Below are 22,306 nucleotides of genomic sequence, written 5' to 3' on the forward strand. Positions count from 1 at the left end.
TGTACCATTTTTCTAGGTTCCACATATATGCGTTAATATACGATATTTGTTTTTCTCTTTCTGACTTACTTCACTCTGTATGACAGTCTCTAGATCCATCCACCTCTCTACAAATGACCCAATTTCGTTCCTTTTTATGGCTGAGTAATATTCTATTGTATATATGCACCACATCTTTATCCATTCGTCTGTTGATGGGCATTTAGGTTGCTTCCATGACCTGGCTATTGTAAATAGTGCTGCAATGAACATTGGGGTGCATGTGTCTTTTTGAACTATGGTTTTCTCTGGGTATATGCCCAGTAGTGGGACTGCTGGATCATATGGTAATTCTGATTTTAGTTTTTTAAGGAACCTCCATACTGTTCTCCATAGTGGCTGTATCAATTTACATTCCCACCAACAGTGCAAGAGGGTTCCCTTTTCTCCACACCCTCTCCAGCATTTGTTGTTTGTAGATTTTCTGAGGATGCCCATTCTAACTGGTGTGAGGTGATACCTCATTGTAGTTTTGATTTGCATTTCTCTAATAATTAGTGATGGTGAGCAGCTTTTCATGTGCTTCTTGGCCATCTGTATGTCTTCTTGGGAGAAATGTCTATTTAGGTCTTCTGCCCATTTTTGGATTGGGTTGTTTGTTTTTTTAATATTGAGCCGCATGAACTGTTTATATATTTTGGAGATTAATCCTTTGTCCGTTGATTCGTTTGCAAATATTTTCTCCCATTCTGAGGGTTGTCTTTTCGTCTTGTTTATGGTTTCCTTTGCTGTGCAAAAGCTTTGAAGTTTCATTAGGTCCCATTTGTTTATTTGTGTCTTTATTTCCATTACTCTAGGAGGTGGATCAAAAAGATCTTGCTGTGATTTATGTCAAAGAGTGTTCTATGTTTTCCTCTAAGAGTTTCATAGGGTCCGGTCTTACATTTAGGTCTCTAATCCATTTTGAGTTTATTTTTGTGTATGGTGTTAGGGAGTGTTCTAATTTCATTCTTTTACATGTAGCTGTCCAGTTTTCCCAGCACCACTTATTGAAGAGACTGTCTTTTCTCCATTGTAGATCCTTGCCTCCTTTGTCATAGATTAGTTGACCATAGGTGCATGGGTTTATCTCTGGGCTTTCTATCTTGTTCCATTGATATATGTTTCTGTTTTTGTGCCAGTACCATATTGTCTTGATTACTGTAGCTTTGTAGTATAGTCTGAAGTCAGGGAGTCTGATTCCTCCAGCTCTGTTTTTTTCCCTCAAGACTGCTTTGGCTATTCGGGGTCTTTTGTGTCTCTATACAAATTTTAAGATTTTTTGTTCTAGTTCCATAAAAAATGCCACTGGTAATTTGATAGGGATTGCATTGAATCTGTAGATTGCTTTGGGTAGTATAGTCATTTTCACAATATTGATTCTTCCAATCCAAGAACATCGTATATCTCTCCATTTGCTGGTATCATCTTTAATTTCCTTCATCAGTGTCTTACAGTTTCTGTATATAGGTCTTTTGTCTCCCTAGGTAGGTTTATTCCTAGGTGTTTTATTCTTTTTGTTGCAATGGTAAATGGGAGTGTTTCCTTAATTTCACTTTCAGATTTTCATCATTAGTGTATAGGAATGCAAGAGATTTCTGTGCATTGATTTTGTATCCTGCAACTTCACCAAATTCATTGATTAGCTCTAGTAGTTTTCTGGTGGCATCTGTAGGATTCTCGATGTATAGTATCATGTCATCTGCAAACAGTGACAGTTTAACTTTTTCTTTTCCAATTTGTATTCCTTTTATTTCTTTTTCTTCTCTGATTGCCGTGGCTAGGACTTCCAGAACTATGTTGAATAACAGAGGTGAGAGTGGACATCCTTGTCTTATTCCTGATCTTAGAGGAAATGCTTTCAGTTTTTCACCATTGAGAATGATGTTTGCTGTGGGTTTGTCATATATGGCCTTTATTATGTTGAGGTAGGTTCCTCTATGCCCACTTTCTGGAGAGTTTTTATCATAAATGGGTGTTGAATTTTGTCAAAAGCTTTTTCTGCATCTATTGAGATGATCATATGATTTTTATTCTTCAATTTGTTAATACGGTGTATCACATTGATTGATTTGCGTATATTGAAGAATCCTTGCATCCCTGGGATAAATCCCACTTGATCGTGGTGTATGATCCTTTCAATGTGTTGTTGGATTCTGTTTGGTAGTATTTTGTTGAGGATTTTTGCATCTATATTCATCAGTGATACTGGTCTGTTTTCTTTTTTTGTAGTATCTTTGTCTGGTTTTGGTATCAGGGTGATGGTGGCCTCACAGAATGAGTTTGGGAGTGTTCCTTCCTCTGCAATTTTTTGGAAGAGTTTGAGAAGTATGGGTGTTAGCTCTTCTCTAAATGTTGGATAGAATTCATCTGTGAAGCCATCTGGTCCTGGACTTTTGTTTGTTGGAAGATTTTTAATCACAGTTTCAATTTCATTACTTGTGCCTGGTCTGTTCATATTTTCTATTTCTTCCTGGTTCAGTCTTGGAAGGTTATACCTTTCTAGGAATTTGTCCATTTCTTCCAGGTTGCCCATTTTATTGGCATAGAGTTGCTTGTAGTAGTCTCCTAGGATGCTTTGTATTTCTGCGGTGTCTGTTGTAACTTCTTTTTCATTTCTAATTTTATTGATTTGAGTCCTCTCCTTCCTTTTCTTGATGAATCTGGCTAATGGTTGATCAATTTTGTTTATCTTCTCAAAGTACGAGCTTTTAGTTTTATTGATCCTTGCTATTGTTTTCTTTGTTTCTATTTCATTTATTTCTACTCTGATCTTTATGATTTCTTTCCTTCTGCTAACTTTGGGTTTTGTTTGTTCTTCTTCCTCAAGTTCCTTTACGTGTAAGGTTAGATTGTTTGAGATTTTTCTTGTTTCTTGAGGTAGGCTTGTATAGCTATAAACTTCTCCCTTAGAACTGCTTTTGTTGCATCCCATAGGTTTTGGATCGTCGTGTTGTCACCGTAATTTGTCTCTAGGTATTTTCTGATTTCCTCTTTGATTTCTTAAGTGATCTCTTGGTTATTTAGTAACGTATTGTTTAGCATCCATGTGTTTGTGTTTTTTATGTTTTTTTTCCCTGTAATTGATTTCTAATCTCAGCATTGTGGTCAGAAAAGATGCTTGATATGATTTCAATTTTTTAAAATTTACTGAGGCTTGATTTGTGACCCAAGATGTGATCTATCCTGGAGAATGTTCCGTGCGCACTTGAGAAGAACGAGTAATCTGCTGTTTTTGGATGGAATGTCCTATAAATATCAATTAAATCTATCCGGTCTGTTGTGTCATTTAAAGCTTCTGTTTCCTTATTTATTTTCATTTTGCAATGATCTGTCCATTGGTGTAAGTGAGGTGTTAACGTCCCCCATTATTACTGTGTTACTGTCGATTTCCTCTTTTACAGCTGTTAGCAATTGCCTTATGTATTGAGGTGCTCCTATGTTGGGTGCATATATATTTATAATTGTTGTATCTTCTTCTTGGATTGATCCCCTGATCATTATGTAGTGTCCTTCCTTGTCTCTTGTAACATTCTTTATTTTAAAGTCTATTTTATCTGATATGAGTATTGCTACTCCAGCTTTCTTTTGATTTCCATTTGCATGGAATATCTCTTTCCCCTCACTTTCAGTCTGTATGTGTCCTGAGGTCTGAAGCTGGTCTCTTGTAGACAGCATATAGATGGGTCTTGTTTTTGTATCCATTCAGCAAGCCTCTGTCTTTTGGTTGGAGCATTTAATCCATTCACGTTTAAGGCAATTATTGATATGTATGTTCCTATGACCATTTTCTTAATTGTTTTGGGTTTGTTTTTGTAGGTCCTTTTCTTGTCTTGTGTTTCCCAGAGAAGTTCCTTTAGCATTTGTTGTAGAGCTGGTTGGGTGCTGCTGAATTCTCTTAGCTTTTGCTTGTCTGTAAAGCTTTTGATTTCTCCATCGAATCTGAATGAGATCCTTGCCAGGTAGAGTAATCTTGGTTGTAGGTTCTTCCCTTTCATCACTTTAAGTATATCATGCCACTTCCTTCTGGCTTGTAGAGTTTCTGCTGAGAAATCAGCTGTTAACCTGATGGGAGTTCCCTTGTATGTTATTTGTCGTTTTTCCCTTGCTGCTTTCAATAATTTTTCTTCGTCTTTAATTTTTGCCAATTTGATTACTATGTGTCTCGGTGTGTTTCTCCTCGGGTTTATTCTGTATGGGACTTGCTGCGCTTCCTGGACTTGGGTGGTTATTTCCTTTCCCATGTTAGGGAAGTTTTCGACTATAATCTCTTCAAATATTTTCTCGGGTCCTTTCTCTCTCTCCTCTCCTTCTGGGACCCCTATAATGCGAATGTTGTTGCGTTTAATGTTGTCCCAGAGGTCTCTTAGGCTGTCTTCATTTCTTTTCATTCTTTTTTCTGTATTCTGTTCTGCAGCAGTGAATTCTGCCATTCTGCCTTCCAGGTCACTTATCCTTTCTTCTGCCTCAGTTATTCTGCTATTGATTCCTTCTAGTGTAGTTTTCATTTCAGTTATTGTATTGTTTATCTCTGTTTGTTTGTTCTTTAATTCTTCTAGGTCTTTGTTAAACATTCTTGCATCTTCTCGATCTTTGCCTCCATTCTTCTTCCGAGGTCTTGGATCATCTTCACTATCATTATTCTGAATTCTTTTTCTGGAAGGTTGCCTATCTCCACTTCATTCAGTTGTTTTTCTGGGGTTTTATCTTGTTCCTTCATCTAGTACCTAGCCCTCTGCCTTTTCATCTTGTCTGTGAATATGGTTTTTGTTCCACAGGCAGGCTGCAGGACTGTAGGTCTTCTTGCTTCTGCTGTCTGCCCTCTGGTGGATGAGGCTATCTAAGAGGCTTGTGCAAGTTTCCTTTTGGGAGGGACTGGTGGTGGGTAGAGCTGATTGTTGCTCTGGTGGGCAGAGCTCAGTAGAAGTTTAATCTGCTTGACTGCTGATGGGTGGGGCTGGGTTCCCTCCTTGTTGGTTGTTTGGCTTGAGGCAATCCAACACTGGAGACTACCTAGGCTCTTTGGTGGGGCTAATGGCAGACTCTGGGAGGGCTCATGCCCAGAACTTCTGCTGCCAGTGTTCTTGTCCCCACGGTGAGCCACAGCCACCCCCCGCCTCTGCAGAAGACCCTCCAACACTAGCAGGTAGGTCTGATTCAGTCTCCCCTGGGGTCACTGCTCCTTCCCCTGGGTCCCGATGCGCACACTACTTTGTGTGTGACCTCCAAGAGTGGAGTCTCTGTTTCCCCCAGTCCTGTTGAAGTCCTGCAATCAAATCCCACTAGCCTTCAAAGTCTGATTCTCTAGGTATTCCTCCTCCTGTTGCCGGACCCCCAGTTGGGAAGCCTGACGTGGGGCTCAGAACCTTCACTTCAGTGGGTGGACTTTTGTGGTATAAGTGTTCTCCAGTCTGTGGGTCACCCACCCAGCAGTTATGGGATTTGATTTTACTGTGATTGCGCCCCTCCTACCGTCTTGTTGTGGCTTCTCCTTTGTCTTTGGATGTATGGCATTTTTTTTGGTGAGTTCCAGTGTCTTCCTGTCAATGATTGTATAGCAGCTAGTTGTGATTCTGGTGTTCTCACAAGAGGGAGTGAGAGCACATCCTTCTACTCTGCCATCTTGGTTCAGGGCCCATCTTTCTTTCAATTCTACTGGAGAATTACTTAACTCCCTCTCTTTTCATGAGTAGTTTTGTTAGGGAACCACTGACTGAAACTGTCCACCCTGCATAGGCATGATAACCACTTGCATGAGTTATTGTACAACAGGAGATCCTGCTAAGGAATGTGGAAGTAACAAGCTACCACCAACTGGAAGAATTTGAGAAAGGTCAAAAGGAGAGAGGAGATGCCAGTCCATATGTCCTACCAACCTCCCAGAATCCTTCTTGCTGGAAACCATCTTGGCTGAGAGATGTGCACGCCACCATGAAGAACCATGAGTCAGAATGATTGGTAGAGACAACCCAGAAACTAACCACATCACCATAAAACCTGAGACTGTTAGCCACGTGGCAGAGTACTTCTCCTGGGTTCCCTCTGCTGCTCTCCACCCAGGTGCCTCTTCCCACTAAAGTCTCTTGCTTTGTCAGCACATGTGTCTCCTTGGACAATTCATTTCTGAGTGTTAGATAAGAGCCCACTCTCGGCCCTGGAAGGGGTCCCCCCTCTTGCAACAGTTTCCCTCCTTTGTTATGTATACCTAAAAAAATCAGCAGACTGGGGGCACTCTCCACTCAGTGCGTCAATCAAAACTCCCTTCTTAAATTTCCAAATGCCCCTGTAGAGATGGACATTTGCCTCCAACTGAATACCTCTTCTTAAATAAAAGGGACTGTAATCTACAGAGGCCAGCAAATGGTACTGAGGTTTCTGGCCTAGGAGAGCTTTGAAAGTATTTAAAATCTTTGACATGGTATCCCAATTAGTCCATCCTACTAGTCCAAAAATGAAAGTCCTCTTGCTGAGTGAAATCACTTGGTTTCTATAAAATTTCCATTAAAAATAAGCTGGCCCAAGAGAATGAAAAAGACAAATTTTTATTATTTATTTATTTATTTGATGGGAAAGGGGAAGATATTTTAATGGGGGAAAAAGGAATCAGTGAAGAGACTGTCCGTAAACATTTATCTAGCATAGCATCTAGCACATCCAGAAGTCAACAATGTTTTTTGAATAGAGTACAGAAATCCCTGTACTCATGGTAATAGACAATCAGTGAGGGGCAATGCATGGCTATCCAGGTATTTATGGTTATTTATTTATTTATTTATTTTATCAAGATCACTGTGAGTTGCAGAGACATGACCTTTTTACTATATAAACATCTGGCAAATGAAAGACAAATCAAATCAAGTTACGCTTTGTAAACTAACCATTTTAAAGATAATCATTGCTTGCAAGAATCCCTCAATTACATTTTGATGTTTGTAGATATGCAATCAAATTGTAAATTATGAAGAGAAAAGAAAGCCTTACCAAATAATTGATGACATAAAATCGGTCATATTCTCTGTTCTTAGGATTGATCCTACGATGCTGTTTTTTCCTCATGTGATCTTTAAGTGTATTTTTGTCCCTGAAGGTCTTCTCACAGTACAAGCACTGCAAGCTACAAGAAAGACACAAATGCTGAGATTAAATAAGTCTCTCGAATAGTTGTTGCAATCGCCCTTTATTACTATTATTATTGGGTCTTATAATTTATTCATTTTAGGTCTCACAGAATCTTCAAATGGGATATGATATCCTTCTGGAATCCCTCTCATTTTATTCATTTGGCTTTAGAGGATGCACGTTGTGGTTTATTTTGTGGTCAGCTAACTTGGCCAACTTGGCTATTTAGTTAAAACTGTGATATAGATAGCAATTATCCAAAAATGATTTTGGTGCTTTACTAATCGAATTACCTATTCTAAAAATGAAAATGTAGGTATGTTCTTCAAATAAATATATGATAACTAGCATTGGTTGCCTCCACTGAGTATAACAATTAGTCCATGGTTTGGTATATCCTGTGACCTAATTTGCAGGGTCTGATTCCTAGCTCCAGCTGTGGGACTTGGTCAAGTTACTTGACCCCTCTGTTACCACTCATTTTCTGCTCTCTAACCTGATGATAATACCTACATTTTAGAGAACTTTTACGATAATGTATACATATATGTGCACATAAATTCATAATCATTAGAACAATTCACACAAAATATATGTATACATGTTTAATTTATTGATATATATACGAATAAAATACCTAGCACATTCATAGCATACAGTAAGTGCTATTTTTACTATCTTATCATTCACATGTACCTTCTGCTAGAATATTTCCACTGACTGGGAATTCATTACCTAATGAGGCAGTAATGACCAGTTTTGAACAGATTACTAACAAAATATCTTTCTCATACTAAGCTTGACAGTTGATACTGTCTGGATTACCCAACAGTCATTAGAGTTCTACTTTCTGGAGTAACACAGAATAAGTATACATGAAAACACTGAAATTGCAACTGAGCAGGACCCTATGGGGCCTTCCCAGGACACACTCCTCCCACCCTGTCCTCTGCCTACCTCTTGTTTGTAGAAAACAAGCCTCCCCTGAGTCACAAAAGCCTAAGAATTAATGATCAAAAGGATGTGAACGTGTAATGACAAAAATAGCAGTTGGGCCAAGAGAACTTGTAAGAATTTGAATAGTAAATCAGCCATATGGCAGCCACGGAATCTTTAGTTCCTTCCTGAAGTACCTAGATAATAGTGTCTCATGTCAATGCTAAAACCACCACCAAAAGGAAGAAATTAACTACCTGATGACCATGAGCACATAGGCCCCAGACCTACTGGAGCATGAGGACTGATAAAGTTAACCCTTGTAACACTGCCCTGTTACCTTACCATCAACCAGTCAGAGAACTGTGCACAAGCTGATCAAAGAACCTGCGACTCCCCTCCCTCACCTTGTCTTTAAAAATGCTTCCCTGAAACCCATCAGGGAGTTCCGGTCTTTTGAGCATGAACCACCTGTTTTCCTTGTATGGCCCTTGCAATAAACCTTTCTCTGCTCTAAACTCTGATGTTTTGGTTTGTTTGGCCTCACTGTGTGCTGGGCACATGAACTTGGGTTCGACAACAAAATGACTGAAATCAGTTGTTTCTATTCTGAATTCTTTTTCATCTTTACTAAACACCCTTTCAATTATTTCTTATGCCACAGAAGTAACTATATTCTTTTATAGTAAACAATTTATGGGCAATAAGGTGATTAGGGATATCATTACTGCTAATCTTGCTAGAAAACACACCTGGTATTATTTTATAAATGAAGGGTCATTCAATAAAAGAGTGAAGAGACTTGTTTTAATGTACTGTTGATACCAGAATTTGAATTCAGAACTTTTTATAATGGGTATTTCTTTCTCAATGTTATTGCTCCAAATGTTGTGGTCTGAGATACCACATTCATTAGTATTATATTAAATGAATAAAACTAGGTTTTGAAAGTAAAATCTTGGGCCCTTTCCTAGAAAGAAAAGTGGATAGATTTTTGAAAGCCATTTTGGTGATGTAGAGAATTTCCTTCCCTATTTCTACAAGCTAAACTCTAGATACTCAAGGTTGCCAGAATATGACCTTGAGCAAAGTGGCGTGTTATGATATATAAATGTGAATAAATACTAAAAGGTAAAAGAATGCAATCAGTATGTTATGTTTCACATAAAACTGAATAACATCTAGCAATGTGACAATATATTTACTTTACTAAATGTGTAGAAAAATTATAGAGAAAAGTAAAGAAATGATGAATCTGAAATGAAGAATAGTGTTTTCTGGGGGAGATACTAATGAGAAAGGGCACACAGGGAGATTCAAAGGAAATAATAACATTCTCTTTCTTAGGCTGGTTAAGTATATTTTTCATACCCTATATAATAACATACCTTATAATGGCATATACATTGTTTGGTATATATGACATTTATATCTTAAAACTACTAAAAGGCAATATGATCTACAAAAAATAAGGATTGTCATACAAAATGTGAACTCCTCCAACACGAGAAATGAGAAAATTCCATTTCTTGAGTTACTTCTGACTATTAAATTAATTTTTAAAAATTCACAACAGAATCCAAGATTAAGACAGCTTCAGGTCATGTTTCATAAAAAAGTACTTACTTGTCAAGCTTTTTCTGTAATGTACACAGAAATTCATTGCAGTTTACAATGTTGTCTGGCAACCCAATGTTGAAAGTGTGTTCTCTGGCCATGTGGTTCAAAAGAACAGATCTAGGAAGAAATTTGAGCAATCTGCATTATTTATAACTTATCCAGGAACAAATCAGGTCATGAGTAGTGTTTGTATAATGATAACAACACTAATTAGAAGTACAAGCAAAGGTTAAACACTGAAACACACATTTGGGCTATGAAAGAGTGACATGTTATAAAGTAAGTATGCATATAAACACTATCATATGAAAAGAAAGTCAACAGAAACTGTCGCTGAGGAAGCCCAAATGTTGGACTTGTCAGACAAAGACTTTAAATCAGACAATAAGAATATGTGTAAAGAATTAAGCAAAACCATGTCTAAAGAATCAAAAAAAGGTATGAGAATAATATCTTATAAAAAAGAGGATACTAATAAAAAGACAGAAATTTAAAAAAAACATACAAATCTGGAGATGAAATGTACAGTAACTGAAATGAAAAATTCACTAGAAGGGCTCAAAAGAAAAATTGAACTGGCAGAACAAAGAATCAATGAACTTGAAGATCAATTTAGATTTTCTAGTCTGTGGAATAGAAGAAAAAAGAATGAAGAAAAATAAATTGAGCCTCAGACACCATCCCATCTACCAACATCTGTATAATAGGATTCCCAAAAGGCAAAGAAAGATAGGGGAAGAATGAATATTTGAAGAAATAATGGCCAAAAACTTCCCAAATTAGATGGAAAGCATTACTCCAAACAGAAGAAGCCCAATAAACTTCAAGTATAATAAATCAGAGAGACCCATACCAAGAAAAAAAATGAAGATGAAATCAAGACAGGTCCCAGATAACAAAACCTGAGAAAATTCACTGCTAACAGACCTGCCCAACAAGAAACTAAAAGAAGTCCTTTGGGCTAAAATGAAAGGATGCTAGATAGTAACTCAAGTATACATAAAGAAGTAAAAATCTCCAGTAAAAGTAATTACACAGTCAAATATAAAAGGCAGTATTAAATGAATTATTGTTTACAAATCTTTTCTTCCCATATCTGATGTAAAAATAACTGCATGAAGTAACAATTTTAAAGACATGTTAATGAGCTTATAATGTATAAAGATGTAGTTTGTATGACAATAGCACAAAGGAGTGAGGAAGGAGCTAGCTACGTTGGAGCAAAGTTTTTGTATACTGTTGAAATTACATTGGTATTAATCTGAACTCAATTGTTTTAAGTTAAAATGTTAGAGGCTTCCCTGGTGGCACAGTGGTTGGGAGTCCGCCTGCCAATGCAGGGGACGTGGGTTTGGGCCGTGGTCCGGGAGAATCCCACATGCCGTGGAGCAGCTAAGCCCGTGCGCCACAACTGCTGGGCCTGTGCTCTAGAGCTTGTGAGCCACAACTACTGAGCCCTTGTGCCACAGCTACTGAGGCCTGCACGCCTAGAGCCCGTGCTCCGCAACAAGAGAGGCCACCGCAATAAGAGGCCTGCGCACCACAATGAAGAGTAGCCCCCGCTCACTGCAACTAGAGAAAGCCCATGAGCAGCAACGAAGGCCCAGTGCAGCCAAAAATAAATTTATAAAAAAATAAAAAATAAATAAATAAAATGTTAATTGTAATCTCCAGTGAATTGTAGTGGATAGTGAATGGGCCACTAAGAAAATAACTCAAAAAATATAGTAAAAGAAACAAGGGAATAAAAATGGTACACTAGAAAATATCTATTTAACAAAAAAGAATGCAGTAATGGAGGGGAGAAATAAAAAAAAAAAAACTTAAAACATATAGAAAACAAACAGCAAAATGATCTAAGTAAATCCCATCTCATCAGTAATTACATTAAACATAAATTAGACACTCCAACCAAAAAGCAGAGATTAGCAGAATGGATTAAAAAACATGATCCAACTATATGCTGTTTACAGGAGACACATTTTAGATTAAGGTTGAAAGAAACAGCTTCATACATTCCAGAGTCAAAAGCGTATAGGAGAGGGGAAATAGATGTAGGATAGCAAGAATGTACTTATTCTTCTATCCTTATCATTAACCCATATCCTTTGTCTTTCTATTCTTTTTATGTCCCTAGGCTGGGAGGACACAAATATAACCCCAAAACATTGCTAATAAAGTACATAGCTGGAATCAGGCTATATCTTTAATGTTTTATTATAAACTGACCTTTTCATAAACAAGAACTGCAGAAGGAAAGGGGACATTTTATAAAAATGAGATGCTGCTTATCTTTGTCATTGGTTAATTTCTTAAAAATTTCATTTATTAGAGAACAATGACATAGTCAATCAAAACTACTGAGGAGTTCACTTAATTCCCACGTCACCCCACTCAACAGAGAATACAGATACAGGTAGAAAAGAACAGGAGGATTATATTAGGAATTATAGGAGCACCAAGATTCAGTAAATTGAAATACCAATATTATCAGAATTTCATATCATATGGACATATATTTCAAATCACATCAGTACCTACATTTATCATAAAAACTTAAGCTGTAGAAAACAAAAATATTTATAGCTTTTTAATACTAGAGATTCCTAATAATAATCACACGTCTCCTCACTAGGTTAATAATAGTTTTAACATAAAATCAGAAATAACATGCTAAAAAGAAGTAGCAATGCTTGGTAAACTTTTTGATAGTGAGGTGGTCCTCACTGCCATCCCCATAAAGCCCTTTGAAACTGACAGGGTTAGAAGCATAATTAGTGACCTTGGCACAGATTTTTCTCTATGCTAACTGATCTATATGAGAATCAAATCTTCATCACTGGTGTTTTCAACATTGATGCTTCATCCAAACCCTTTTCTAAATTCAAACAAATAGCTACCCTCTCCTCTTCAATGTTTTTCAGACAACGATGTCAGTTTGTGCTAGGCTTTTCTTTTTTTTTTAGAAACTAAAGACTGCTTTCTTTCAAGTGGGTGGAAGAATGATATTTTTCTGATTGTCCATTGTATGCTGTCACTGAAACCATTCCCATTTCCTAGAGGTTACAACTTCATGATTTATATTTAAGTGAATGTACATTTGTAAATATTACTGTTGTATAAAAAGAAATTTGTCTGGTCTTTGTCCCTGGTTCCAGGCACTGAGCTTCAAAAATCCTTGGAATTTTTCTATGATAAGATTACCTTTGCTAATAAAGTGACTTGTGGTAGGCCTCTAGAAAGTTTCAGGATGGGGATTGGTTACCAGAAAGACTACAATGTGATCAAAGGGTTGGGACTTAGAGCCACCCTGACCTCCAGAAAGGAGAGAGGGGCAGGAGATTAAGTTCAATAATTAAATCAATCATGCTTACATAATGAAGCATGTAAAAATTCTGGATACCAAAACTCAGTGAAGATTCTTGGTTGGTAAATACACTGATGTGCCAGGAGGATGATATATCCTGATTCTTTGAGGAGAAGGCATAGAAGCTCTGTGTTCAAGACCCATCCAGACCCTGCTCTGTGTCTCTTCATGTAACTGTTCCTGATCTGTATCCTTTATGATAAACACTTTTCTGAGTTTGTGAGCCATTCTAGTGAATTAATGAACCTATGCAAATTATTGGTGGGAAGCCATGAGTTTGTAGCCAGTTGGTCAAAAGTGCAGGTGTCCTGGGGAACCCCTGAACTTGTGGCTGGTGTCTAAAGCGTGGGCAGGCTTGTTGGGGATGATGCCCTTAAACCTGTAGAGTCTGATGCTAACTCTGGGTGGTTAGCACTAGAACTGAATTACAGTACACCAGTTGGTTTTGGGCCAGCTGGGGTTGGTGACAGAATTACCAGTTCCCCATTTTTTTCCCCCTTAGATCTTTATCATTTTTAATGTTCAAAAGTGAAACACCAAAAACTGCTATAGGATTTTTTTTTTTGTCCACTCGGCTCAGCATTTGGGATCTTAGATCCCCAGCCAGGGATCAAACCTGTGGCCCCTGCAGTAGAAGCACAGAGCCTTAACCACTGGACTGCCAGGGAAGTCCCAGCCAAAGGTTTAGAGTTAACAGGTTAATACAGAAGGGCACGTCTGTTGTAGTTTGCTGCACGTGGTCTTGCCTGTCAGACAATTTAAAAAGCCCTACAACATTAAACACAATTCTATTTCTGGCATTTAAAAAATTTATCCCCCTACTCTGCTTAGAGCAACTACATTCCATCTTTGATGTCTGGTGGATTAAAAAAAAATTACTGTGGATATATGAAAGGGTTCTGAGCCAATCCATAGAACTTAGTCTATACAGCCATTGTGGATGTTCTGATAAGTCTTCAGATGAAAAACAGTAAAATTTAAAGACATACATAATTGCTACCTGTTTCCGAGGAATTCCTCATTGCAAAACATACAACTGCCTTGAAAATTGTTATCATTTCGTTCTTGGTGCTGTTGTTCCAGAATTTCTTTCTGTAAAGTAGAAATACAGATATATGATATTATCTTTAATAAATCCATAGTTAGCTAATGAAAAATGTCATAGTCTGGATGGGAGGAAATTGGGGTAGAAGCATAAAGGAAGTATGTGAACACTGATGATATTTTGAATTTCTCCATTCCTGTCCTTGTACCTAAACTCCAAGTCTATACTGTTAAATGCCAGACAACATGCCATTAGGATAGCTATGTAGGAAACTTAAAGTCAATAGGGTCTCACCATCCTTCACTACTCTGTCCCTCCTCCTGTCTTTATTAATCATCTCCCAACCTCACTCTCTTCCAAAAGCAAAAATGTGCTCCTTTCTGTAATTCTCAGTTTAGGTTGTAATCAAGTTCTGATCAATTTTTCACTTGGACTGTCTTTCATATTACTTCTCTCCACCATTCCCAATGCCATCACCCTGAATCCAGTCTTTAATCAGTCATTATGAGATTACTATAAGTAAGTCTCTTAGAGGGTCCGCCTTATTTCAATCCTTTTTTTCTATCATATCCATCCTCTCTTTTGTTGCTAGGAAAACTTAAAATTATTTTCATGTACAATTATCCTGTTACTCTCCAACTCAAATAATTTAAAATATACATTGGTAACACCCTATTCTAATCAGGGTGGTTCTACACATTGTTTTTCCATGAGGTTATTTTATTTCTCTTTGCTTTTTCACTCTTACAAGTATTAACTGTTCTTTAAGGTCCAACTTGATTCCCATTTCTGCCATGTAGTCATTTCTGGACTACAATACAATAGTTAAGAGCTCAGACTCTGAAACATCAAACAGAACTAGATTTGAATCTGGCTCTCACTTGTACTCAATATTTTATTTAACGTCTTTAATACTCAGTTTTCTCAATTTTAAGATGAAAATGAAAATATTACCTCATAGCATTGTCTATAGGATTAGATCAGAAATCTATGTAAAGAATTCAAATTGTGCATGTGTATGGTCAGGCCACTCAAGATGGCTGTTCTCTTGCTCTCTGTACATCCCCTGCCCAACCAGTGCCTGCTTCACCTATACCCTACGCACATGACTGACCTTCCTGTGTACTTGCCCCAGGCCCCAGCTAGTGACGGTTCTCACCAAAGGGGCGCTGAGGGGTGTGCCCCTCTACTGGTTTCCTTGGTAACTAATGAGCTCACCTGATGTCAATTCCCCAATAACTGGTAACTTGCTTTACCATCATCTCTTTTGCTTGCTTTTATCTTCTGAACGGATATGAAAACTCTTTGAAATTAAAAGAAAGTCTTTATGCTGTTCTTATTTTACACCTGCATATGACTCTCCAGCTATTCTTATAACATGAAGCTCAAAATACGAACTTCATAAAGTTTATTGCTGATTCTGTAAATATTTGTAGGACAGCATAAAAAATGAGCTTGTATCTAGAAGCTTAATAAATTCCATGTGGCATTTCTGGAAATGTATCAGCAAACATTTAGAAATATTAATCCACCGAAGAAAAAAATTAAGAAGCTGCCAGGATAAAAATCAATTCAATCAACTTCTGGTTTCAGCCATGATGAAAAAATGGATTTCACACTTCTCCTCCCCTTGTAAACTATTGTAAAACAAATTGCTTCATATATCTTATCTTTTTTCAGAAAATCTATAATAGGGACTTCGCTGGTGGCTCAGTGGTTAAGAATCCACCTGTCAGTGCAGGGGACAAAGGTTCGAGCCCTGGTCCAGGAAGATCCCACATGCCGCGGAGCAGCTAAGCCCGTGTGCCACAACTACTGAGCCTGCGCTCCAGAGCCCGCAAGTGACAACTACTGAGCCTACGTGCCACAACTACTGAAGCCTGTGTGCCTAGAGTCTGTGCTCCGCAACAAGAGAAGCCACCACAGTGAGAAGCCCGCACACCACAATGAAGAGTAGACCCTGCTCACCGCAACTAGAGAAAGCCCATGCGTAGCAACGAAGACCCAACACAACCCCCCCGCCAAAAAAAAGAAAATGGATAATAGCACATGACTGTGATCGATGAGTAAAAAAAATAATACATTGCCAGTTTTCTGTTGGGTAGTGTTTTCCAAATTGCAACATAGAGAAGTTAAACCCAAATGAAGGTTATGTATCTACCTCACTTGGTGGAGAAGAAAAAAAAGACTGGCATTCAGGATACAAAAGCAAGAGGAATTTGTGGGACAAGGTACTAGAAAGAAGAGAGCTGCAGAGGAGGAGCTCAAGAAACCTGGACTGGGGTTCTTTTAACCTTTGTCCAAATACTGAGCTGTACATGTACAGGGCAGGACTCTGTGAGACTTTACAGAGGAGTTTCCAGGGGCTGTGAAGCTTAATGGGGATTCTGGAAATTACAGCACTGGAATATGTTGGAGCTCTGACATACAGAATGGAGAGACCTTGCTTAACACTTCAGGCACACAGCAAATATAAAAGAACACTGTTTACTTCATGAAGTTTAGGGCTTTATGCTGGCAGCAAGTGGATAGATAAAAGCAAAAGAAATAAAGGGAGTAAGGTTGATGTATCAGACAATTTTAATTATTGCTTTTTAAGTTTAAGTGAATCTTACATAAAAACTCAAAGTGACAGTAAAAGTCAAATGAAAGGAAAACCGAACTTTTACAAACATGTATAGTTCGACTAAAAAAGAGAAAACACATTTCAGAGCCTTGTATCTACAACTTTGGCAGCAGCAAAAACAAAACCCCAATAGATAAAGCTCTTGATAAAGATCACTATAAATATCCCACAGTAAGGCTGAGCAATACTTTCTCTGCCTGCTCCTGTTTTCAGCCTACAAGAACTGTTAATGCGTATTAAAAATCATCATCTCATATTTCTCAGGCTGGTGATGATATAACCCAAAGTTGGCTAAAGAAAAATCTTATTCAACTTAATATTTCCTTGGTTTTGACTCAGCACAAATATAAAAGATTTGTGAGTCTAAACCAGAGTGATACTAAGCCATCTACAGTTTTCTTTGGCCAAATTTAAGTTTTATCAGTTGACCCTGAATTGCACAACCTGAGTGTAGACACCTGAAGTTGTGTATAAATGGAGTCTTCTTAGGAGAGCCTAATTTACATTTTGGTGAATTAGAAGGAGCATGGAGTAGACAGGGCACTAAAGCAAGAAGCCACTTTTTTTAAAAAAATTAATTAATTTATTTTTGGCTGCGTGCGGGCTTTCTCTAGTTGCGGCGAGTGGGGGCTACTCTTCGTTGTGGTGCGCGGGCTTCTCACTGCGGTGGCTTCTCTTGTTATGGAGCACGGGCTCTAGGCGCGACGGCTTCAGTAGTTGTGGCACGTCGGCTCATAGAGCGCAGGTTCAGTAGTTGTGGCTCATGGGCTTAGTTGCTCCGTGGCATGTGGGATCTTCCCGGACCAGGGCTTGAACCTGTGTCCCCTGCATTGGCAGGCGGATTTCTAACCACTGCGCCACCAGGGAAGTCCCCAAGAAGCCACTTTTTAATGGCAAGTAACTAAAACCACGCTGTTCTTTTGTTCGCATTCTGGAGCTTGTCTCACATGGTGATGAGGTGGCACTGTGAATCCTCTGCTATCTTATCTGCACTACCTACAACCACAGTAAGAGAGACAAGGGCTCTAGAGTACCTGTGTCATCCCTAATCTGGCAGGTTCCATACAACTCCTTTCATTTTTATCTAAGTTCATTCTTTCAAGATCTGCCTTTTGTTCACTGCACAAACTCTTTTTAAACTCTTTTCCAGACCTTCCGCCAAGGGGAGCTAATTAAACCATTTATTGTTTCACCTCTGCTTTCTGTTTATTTCATTTGCATAAGACTTTTCTCATTTTAATAACATCAATGTAAGAAAGAGTTCTATAATTGGGGAAAATGGACATGGCCACCAGGTAGTTCAGCTTTGGTTGGGTTCTCTGCTGCAACTGTTCAGCTCCAACTTGTATTCTTGCCATATTTGACTCTTGTGGTTGCAATAACATGAATACTCTACCTATTCCTTCTTGGCTATTTTCCTGTCTCTCCATTAACATATTCTATTTCTACTAACCACATCTAACCTCTCCAGTAAGATTTCCTTCTGACCAATGCTGCTCAGTACTGGCATTTTAGAATTTGAGAACTGAAAGGGATCTCATGAAACTATGGACTAACTCCCTATAAAGAGATGTTAGGGTGACCTGTTTAAAGCTACAAAGCTACTTGGTGCCATATCTGGATACCACGTTTGCTTTTTTTTTCTCAGAATGTACCCACTGTAGCATATCTAGACACATAGCATATAACAATAACCTTTCTATTCAGTGAACAAACAAGTACAGAATCCAGGGGATAGATATCTGGAAAGGCAGGGCAACATAAAAATCTTTCTTACAAAATATCCACACAAAAACTTCATTTAGATCAATCTTACATGGATTACTTCTCAGCATTTGAGGCTTTAGAACACGGTAAAATAACAGGAGATACAATATATACAAATGCGATCATGCCTTATTTCTGACAATTATAAAAAGAGGTATACTGGCTAAGTAGATTTTCTTGATCTTAGAAATTTTAATTTGGTATTTAAAGGGTTAATAGTTTTACACAAAATGGTTTCCAAGACACCCCTCATGTTTCCCCTACTTTCAAAACTTGAGATATGATTTAACCTTTTCTGTATGATGTAGGGTCCTTGCTATGAACAATTACTACTATATTGTACTGTAACGTATCAATTTACTTTCAGGATCTCTTTGTCCCTACAAATGACTCTAAACTGTTGTGCTCTCCTGGTTGGCCTTCCTTCTCACTCTTTTATGGTCATCGCTGTCAGTGAGTCTACTTCTGTACCCATCAACTGGCTCTGCCATCTACACCTCCTTTTCATTTGCTATCCTCTGCATAGACCTCCTGCTTTTCTCCTTAAACTAGAACAAGATTATAGGAATTACTAAAATCCAGCTAAAGAAAAATAGATAATCAAATTCTATGGATAAAATTAAGTCAAATTTGTTTGGTATCTGAGAAAGAGTAACTCCCAGTATTTGGATGGGCTTTGTGGAAGTTATTTTTACCTCATAGGGATGCTTTTTCTCTGATTTCTGTCTTCTGTGCTATTTGGATCTACTGAGGTTACCAGATACCAGATGGACAGATTTATAGGAAAGACTTTCCCTGTACACACACATTTAAAAAGTATGTTTATCCGAAGCATGTCCAGAGAGATGGAAGTCAAAATCTGATTGTAAATGGACCTTAAAAAAAAAAAACCTAGCATATAAATATGTAATGACTTTATCTGAAAGTGAAACAATTAAAACTGGTACTTAAAGTAACATGAAATAGCTCCCTGTTTTCTACTGAATAAAATCCACAATCTTTAGAATGGCATTCATATTGCTTTGTACCTGATTCTACTCTAGGTTTTTAAAAGCCTTCTCTTGCATTGCTTCCCCATATAAACTCTGTTACAGGGAAAAACAAGAACATCTGCTATAATCTGTGTATTACTCTTCTCAATAGCAGTTCTCAGTTACTTATTGTGATTCCTCAGGCCACTCAATGGTCTGGAGTAACTGTTCTCTCTTTTTTTCATCCATCTTTGCCAACTGGAGTTCTCTTCCCTAATCCTTCAGAGCTCAGTTCAAACACTACATCTCTGTGGTGAGTGGGAACAACAACTGATGGGGACTCAGGAGATGTGTATTCTTGTCCTGTTTTAGTGACTGACTAGCTCTAAATGTGGCCTTGCGCATGCCACTTCTCTAGGACTTAGGTTCTGGTGATCTCTAAATTGCTTCTGAAACATTCTACAAATCATAACGTGGATTGACCCTGACCACTTCTGTGCTAGAAATATCTTCTTTTGCCACCACAGTATGTAGTGTTCCATAGATATCTATATTGGTTGGTCTTCAAGAAAACTATGTCCCAACCATCTCCACTAAGAGAACATGAGCTTCTTTATGTCACATGTACATAATTTATTACAGTAGAGTCTTAAAAATACATGATAACTAAATTTACACCCCCAGTGCAACAACATACACACTACAAATCTGAATGCTCTCCTGAAAATCAAAATGAAATTCTCAAAGGAGAGGAGTTTATAAAACACTTGATTATCTCTTACTCATATAGGACTGGCACTTCATATAGACTATAAAATGGAGAGCTTTCCACAGCAATAGTAAGTTGATATTTATTTAAACAAAGACAATACCCTACTGTATATGTAAACTATCCTAAAAAGTGGAATTTATTATTGGTTATTAATTTAAAAGTTCTAAAGTAGCTGTTTTTTTTTAAAACTCACAACTGATAATTTTTAGAAATATAAAGAGTTACACAGAGAATTTTATATTGCTATGGGATAGGAATTTGGAGAACAAGTTTTTACTTTTTTTCACTTAATCGCTTTCATTTTAATACAGTATATATACTTTTAATAAGTATATACCTTAAAAGCATAACTATCAATTCATGTTACTCACTAAGATGACTTTTTGAGAGAAACAGGAGATGCAAGTCAAGATAAGGAAATGAACTAGAATGATAATTATTAAATCCAACAATTAAGGAAACTAAGTATACTGAAGTAGAACATTATTGTTTTTGTTTTATTCTTTAAACGTATTAAGAAATAAAATAATGGCAACATGCTCTCCCTCTTATCTACTCTAATAAAGCCTACTCTATGAAATGTCTGTCTGTACATTATAAAATAAATAGGAAATTATTCTTATTTCTTAATATAGGAACACGAAATATATAGATACACTTTTAATCAAATTTTACTTATACATAAAATAAATCATGTGAAGATGCAAAAGAAATCATTTTATTTCCGCAACTATTATATCCTATAAGAGCTTTCATCATCCTGTTGTAATCAATTCAGTAAATTAAGAAGATAGTTCTCATTTATTTGTTGAAATTGGCTTTGCTGACAGTTATGTCATGATATGCCAAATGAGTTAGTAAACCTGGAAGCTATTCAAGTCACGTAACTCTGTCAGTGTCTCTTGTTTTCTTACCATTTTTTATTATAAAAAATTTCACAAACAGGAAAGTTGAAAGGCTAGTACAATGAACATTCTTATACTCAATATATATATTCAATAATTGTTCACATTTCACCACAGCTTCCCTCTCTCTCTTCACACAAACACAGACACACACACACACACTATACACACATATATATTGAGCACTAAACATCTTTTGTTTTGCTGAATCATTTGAAAGTAAGAAAGTGAGCTGCAGACCTCATGACACTTCACTCAAATACTTCAGCATCCCTCTTCTAATAAGGACTTTCTCCTATATACAACCATGGTGCCACTATCATTATACCTAAGAAAATCAATAATAATTCCAAAATAGTATGTAACATCCAGGCAATATTTAAATTTCTTCAACTGTCCCAAGAATGTCTTTTAATGTTCTTCTCTTCCCCAACTCCCACCAAGACCATCCTCGGTTCACACATTTCATTTGGTTGTTGGGTGCCCTGCCGCCAAATCTTTGTCCCCCTCCCCTTCCTCTTAAAAAAAATTTTTTTTTCATCCATCCGATTTCCCCACTCTCTAAATCATAAACCACAAAATAACCAACCAGCCTGGGACTTAGGCTCTGATGTCTGGCAAAGGGAAACTTTTCCCAACTCAATAATGGTCTTCTAAAGTATATGGATGACTGCTAGGAAAACCTTGTTAATTTTACTACTTTTATGTAATGTACCCCACCAGATAAAAAGCTTGCTAAGGGGCAGAACTGCTAGGTTCATCTTTGTAGTCCCTACCGTGCCTCACCGACAGGAGTAAGCAATAACCGTTGAATGGAAGTGCTCTGTTTCCTATGGTCTCTACTTCCTCAGACCCCTTGAACAGTCAGGAGGAATCTAGGTAAAAGAGAGCCACATCACCACTATGTCCCTCCACCCTTATTCCCACTGCTGCTAACTTGGTATGATGTGACAAAACAACACTCAGCTTTAATGATTCTGTATCTCCTTCTTCTGTAGCACACATGTTGATTGCTGCTGATCAAGCATTAGTGAGGAAGAAACTGGGTAGAAGACACTTGGGCAACCAAGAACAAATTTTTTTTTTCTTTCCTCCTGCCCTTCCTTCCTTTCCTCCTTTGATAAGCTTGGTATCTGATAGGATTAATCATAGCATATGTT

The 22,306-nt window shown here is 37.6% G+C and overlaps 1 protein-coding gene across 3 annotated transcripts in view; it reads right to left on the bottom strand.

Moving 5' to 3' along the window:
* ZNF277 (zinc finger protein 277) overlaps positions 1-22,306 on the bottom strand; it is a 134,555-nt gene that overhangs the window by 33,377 nt on the left and 78,872 nt on the right. For all 3 annotated transcript variants that reach the window (XR_009504999.1, XR_009505000.1, XM_059933586.1), the window contains exons 5-7: positions 14,061-14,152; positions 9,700-9,810; positions 7,000-7,132 (exon numbers count right to left, since the gene is read on the bottom strand). Coding sequence is in view for 1 of the 3 variants with exons in the window: in XM_059933586.1 (XP_059789569.1) it covers positions 7,000-7,132; positions 9,700-9,810; positions 14,061-14,152 (336 nt within the window). In the remaining 2 variants the exon portion in view is untranslated. The remainder of the gene's footprint in view (positions 1-6,999; positions 7,133-9,699; positions 9,811-14,060; positions 14,153-22,306) is intronic.

The sequence above is a fragment of the Balaenoptera ricei genome, chromosome 9, assembly GCF_028023285.1.
Source record: "Balaenoptera ricei isolate mBalRic1 chromosome 9, mBalRic1.hap2, whole genome shotgun sequence".
NCBI lineage: Eukaryota > Metazoa > Chordata > Mammalia > Artiodactyla > Balaenopteridae > Balaenoptera > Balaenoptera ricei.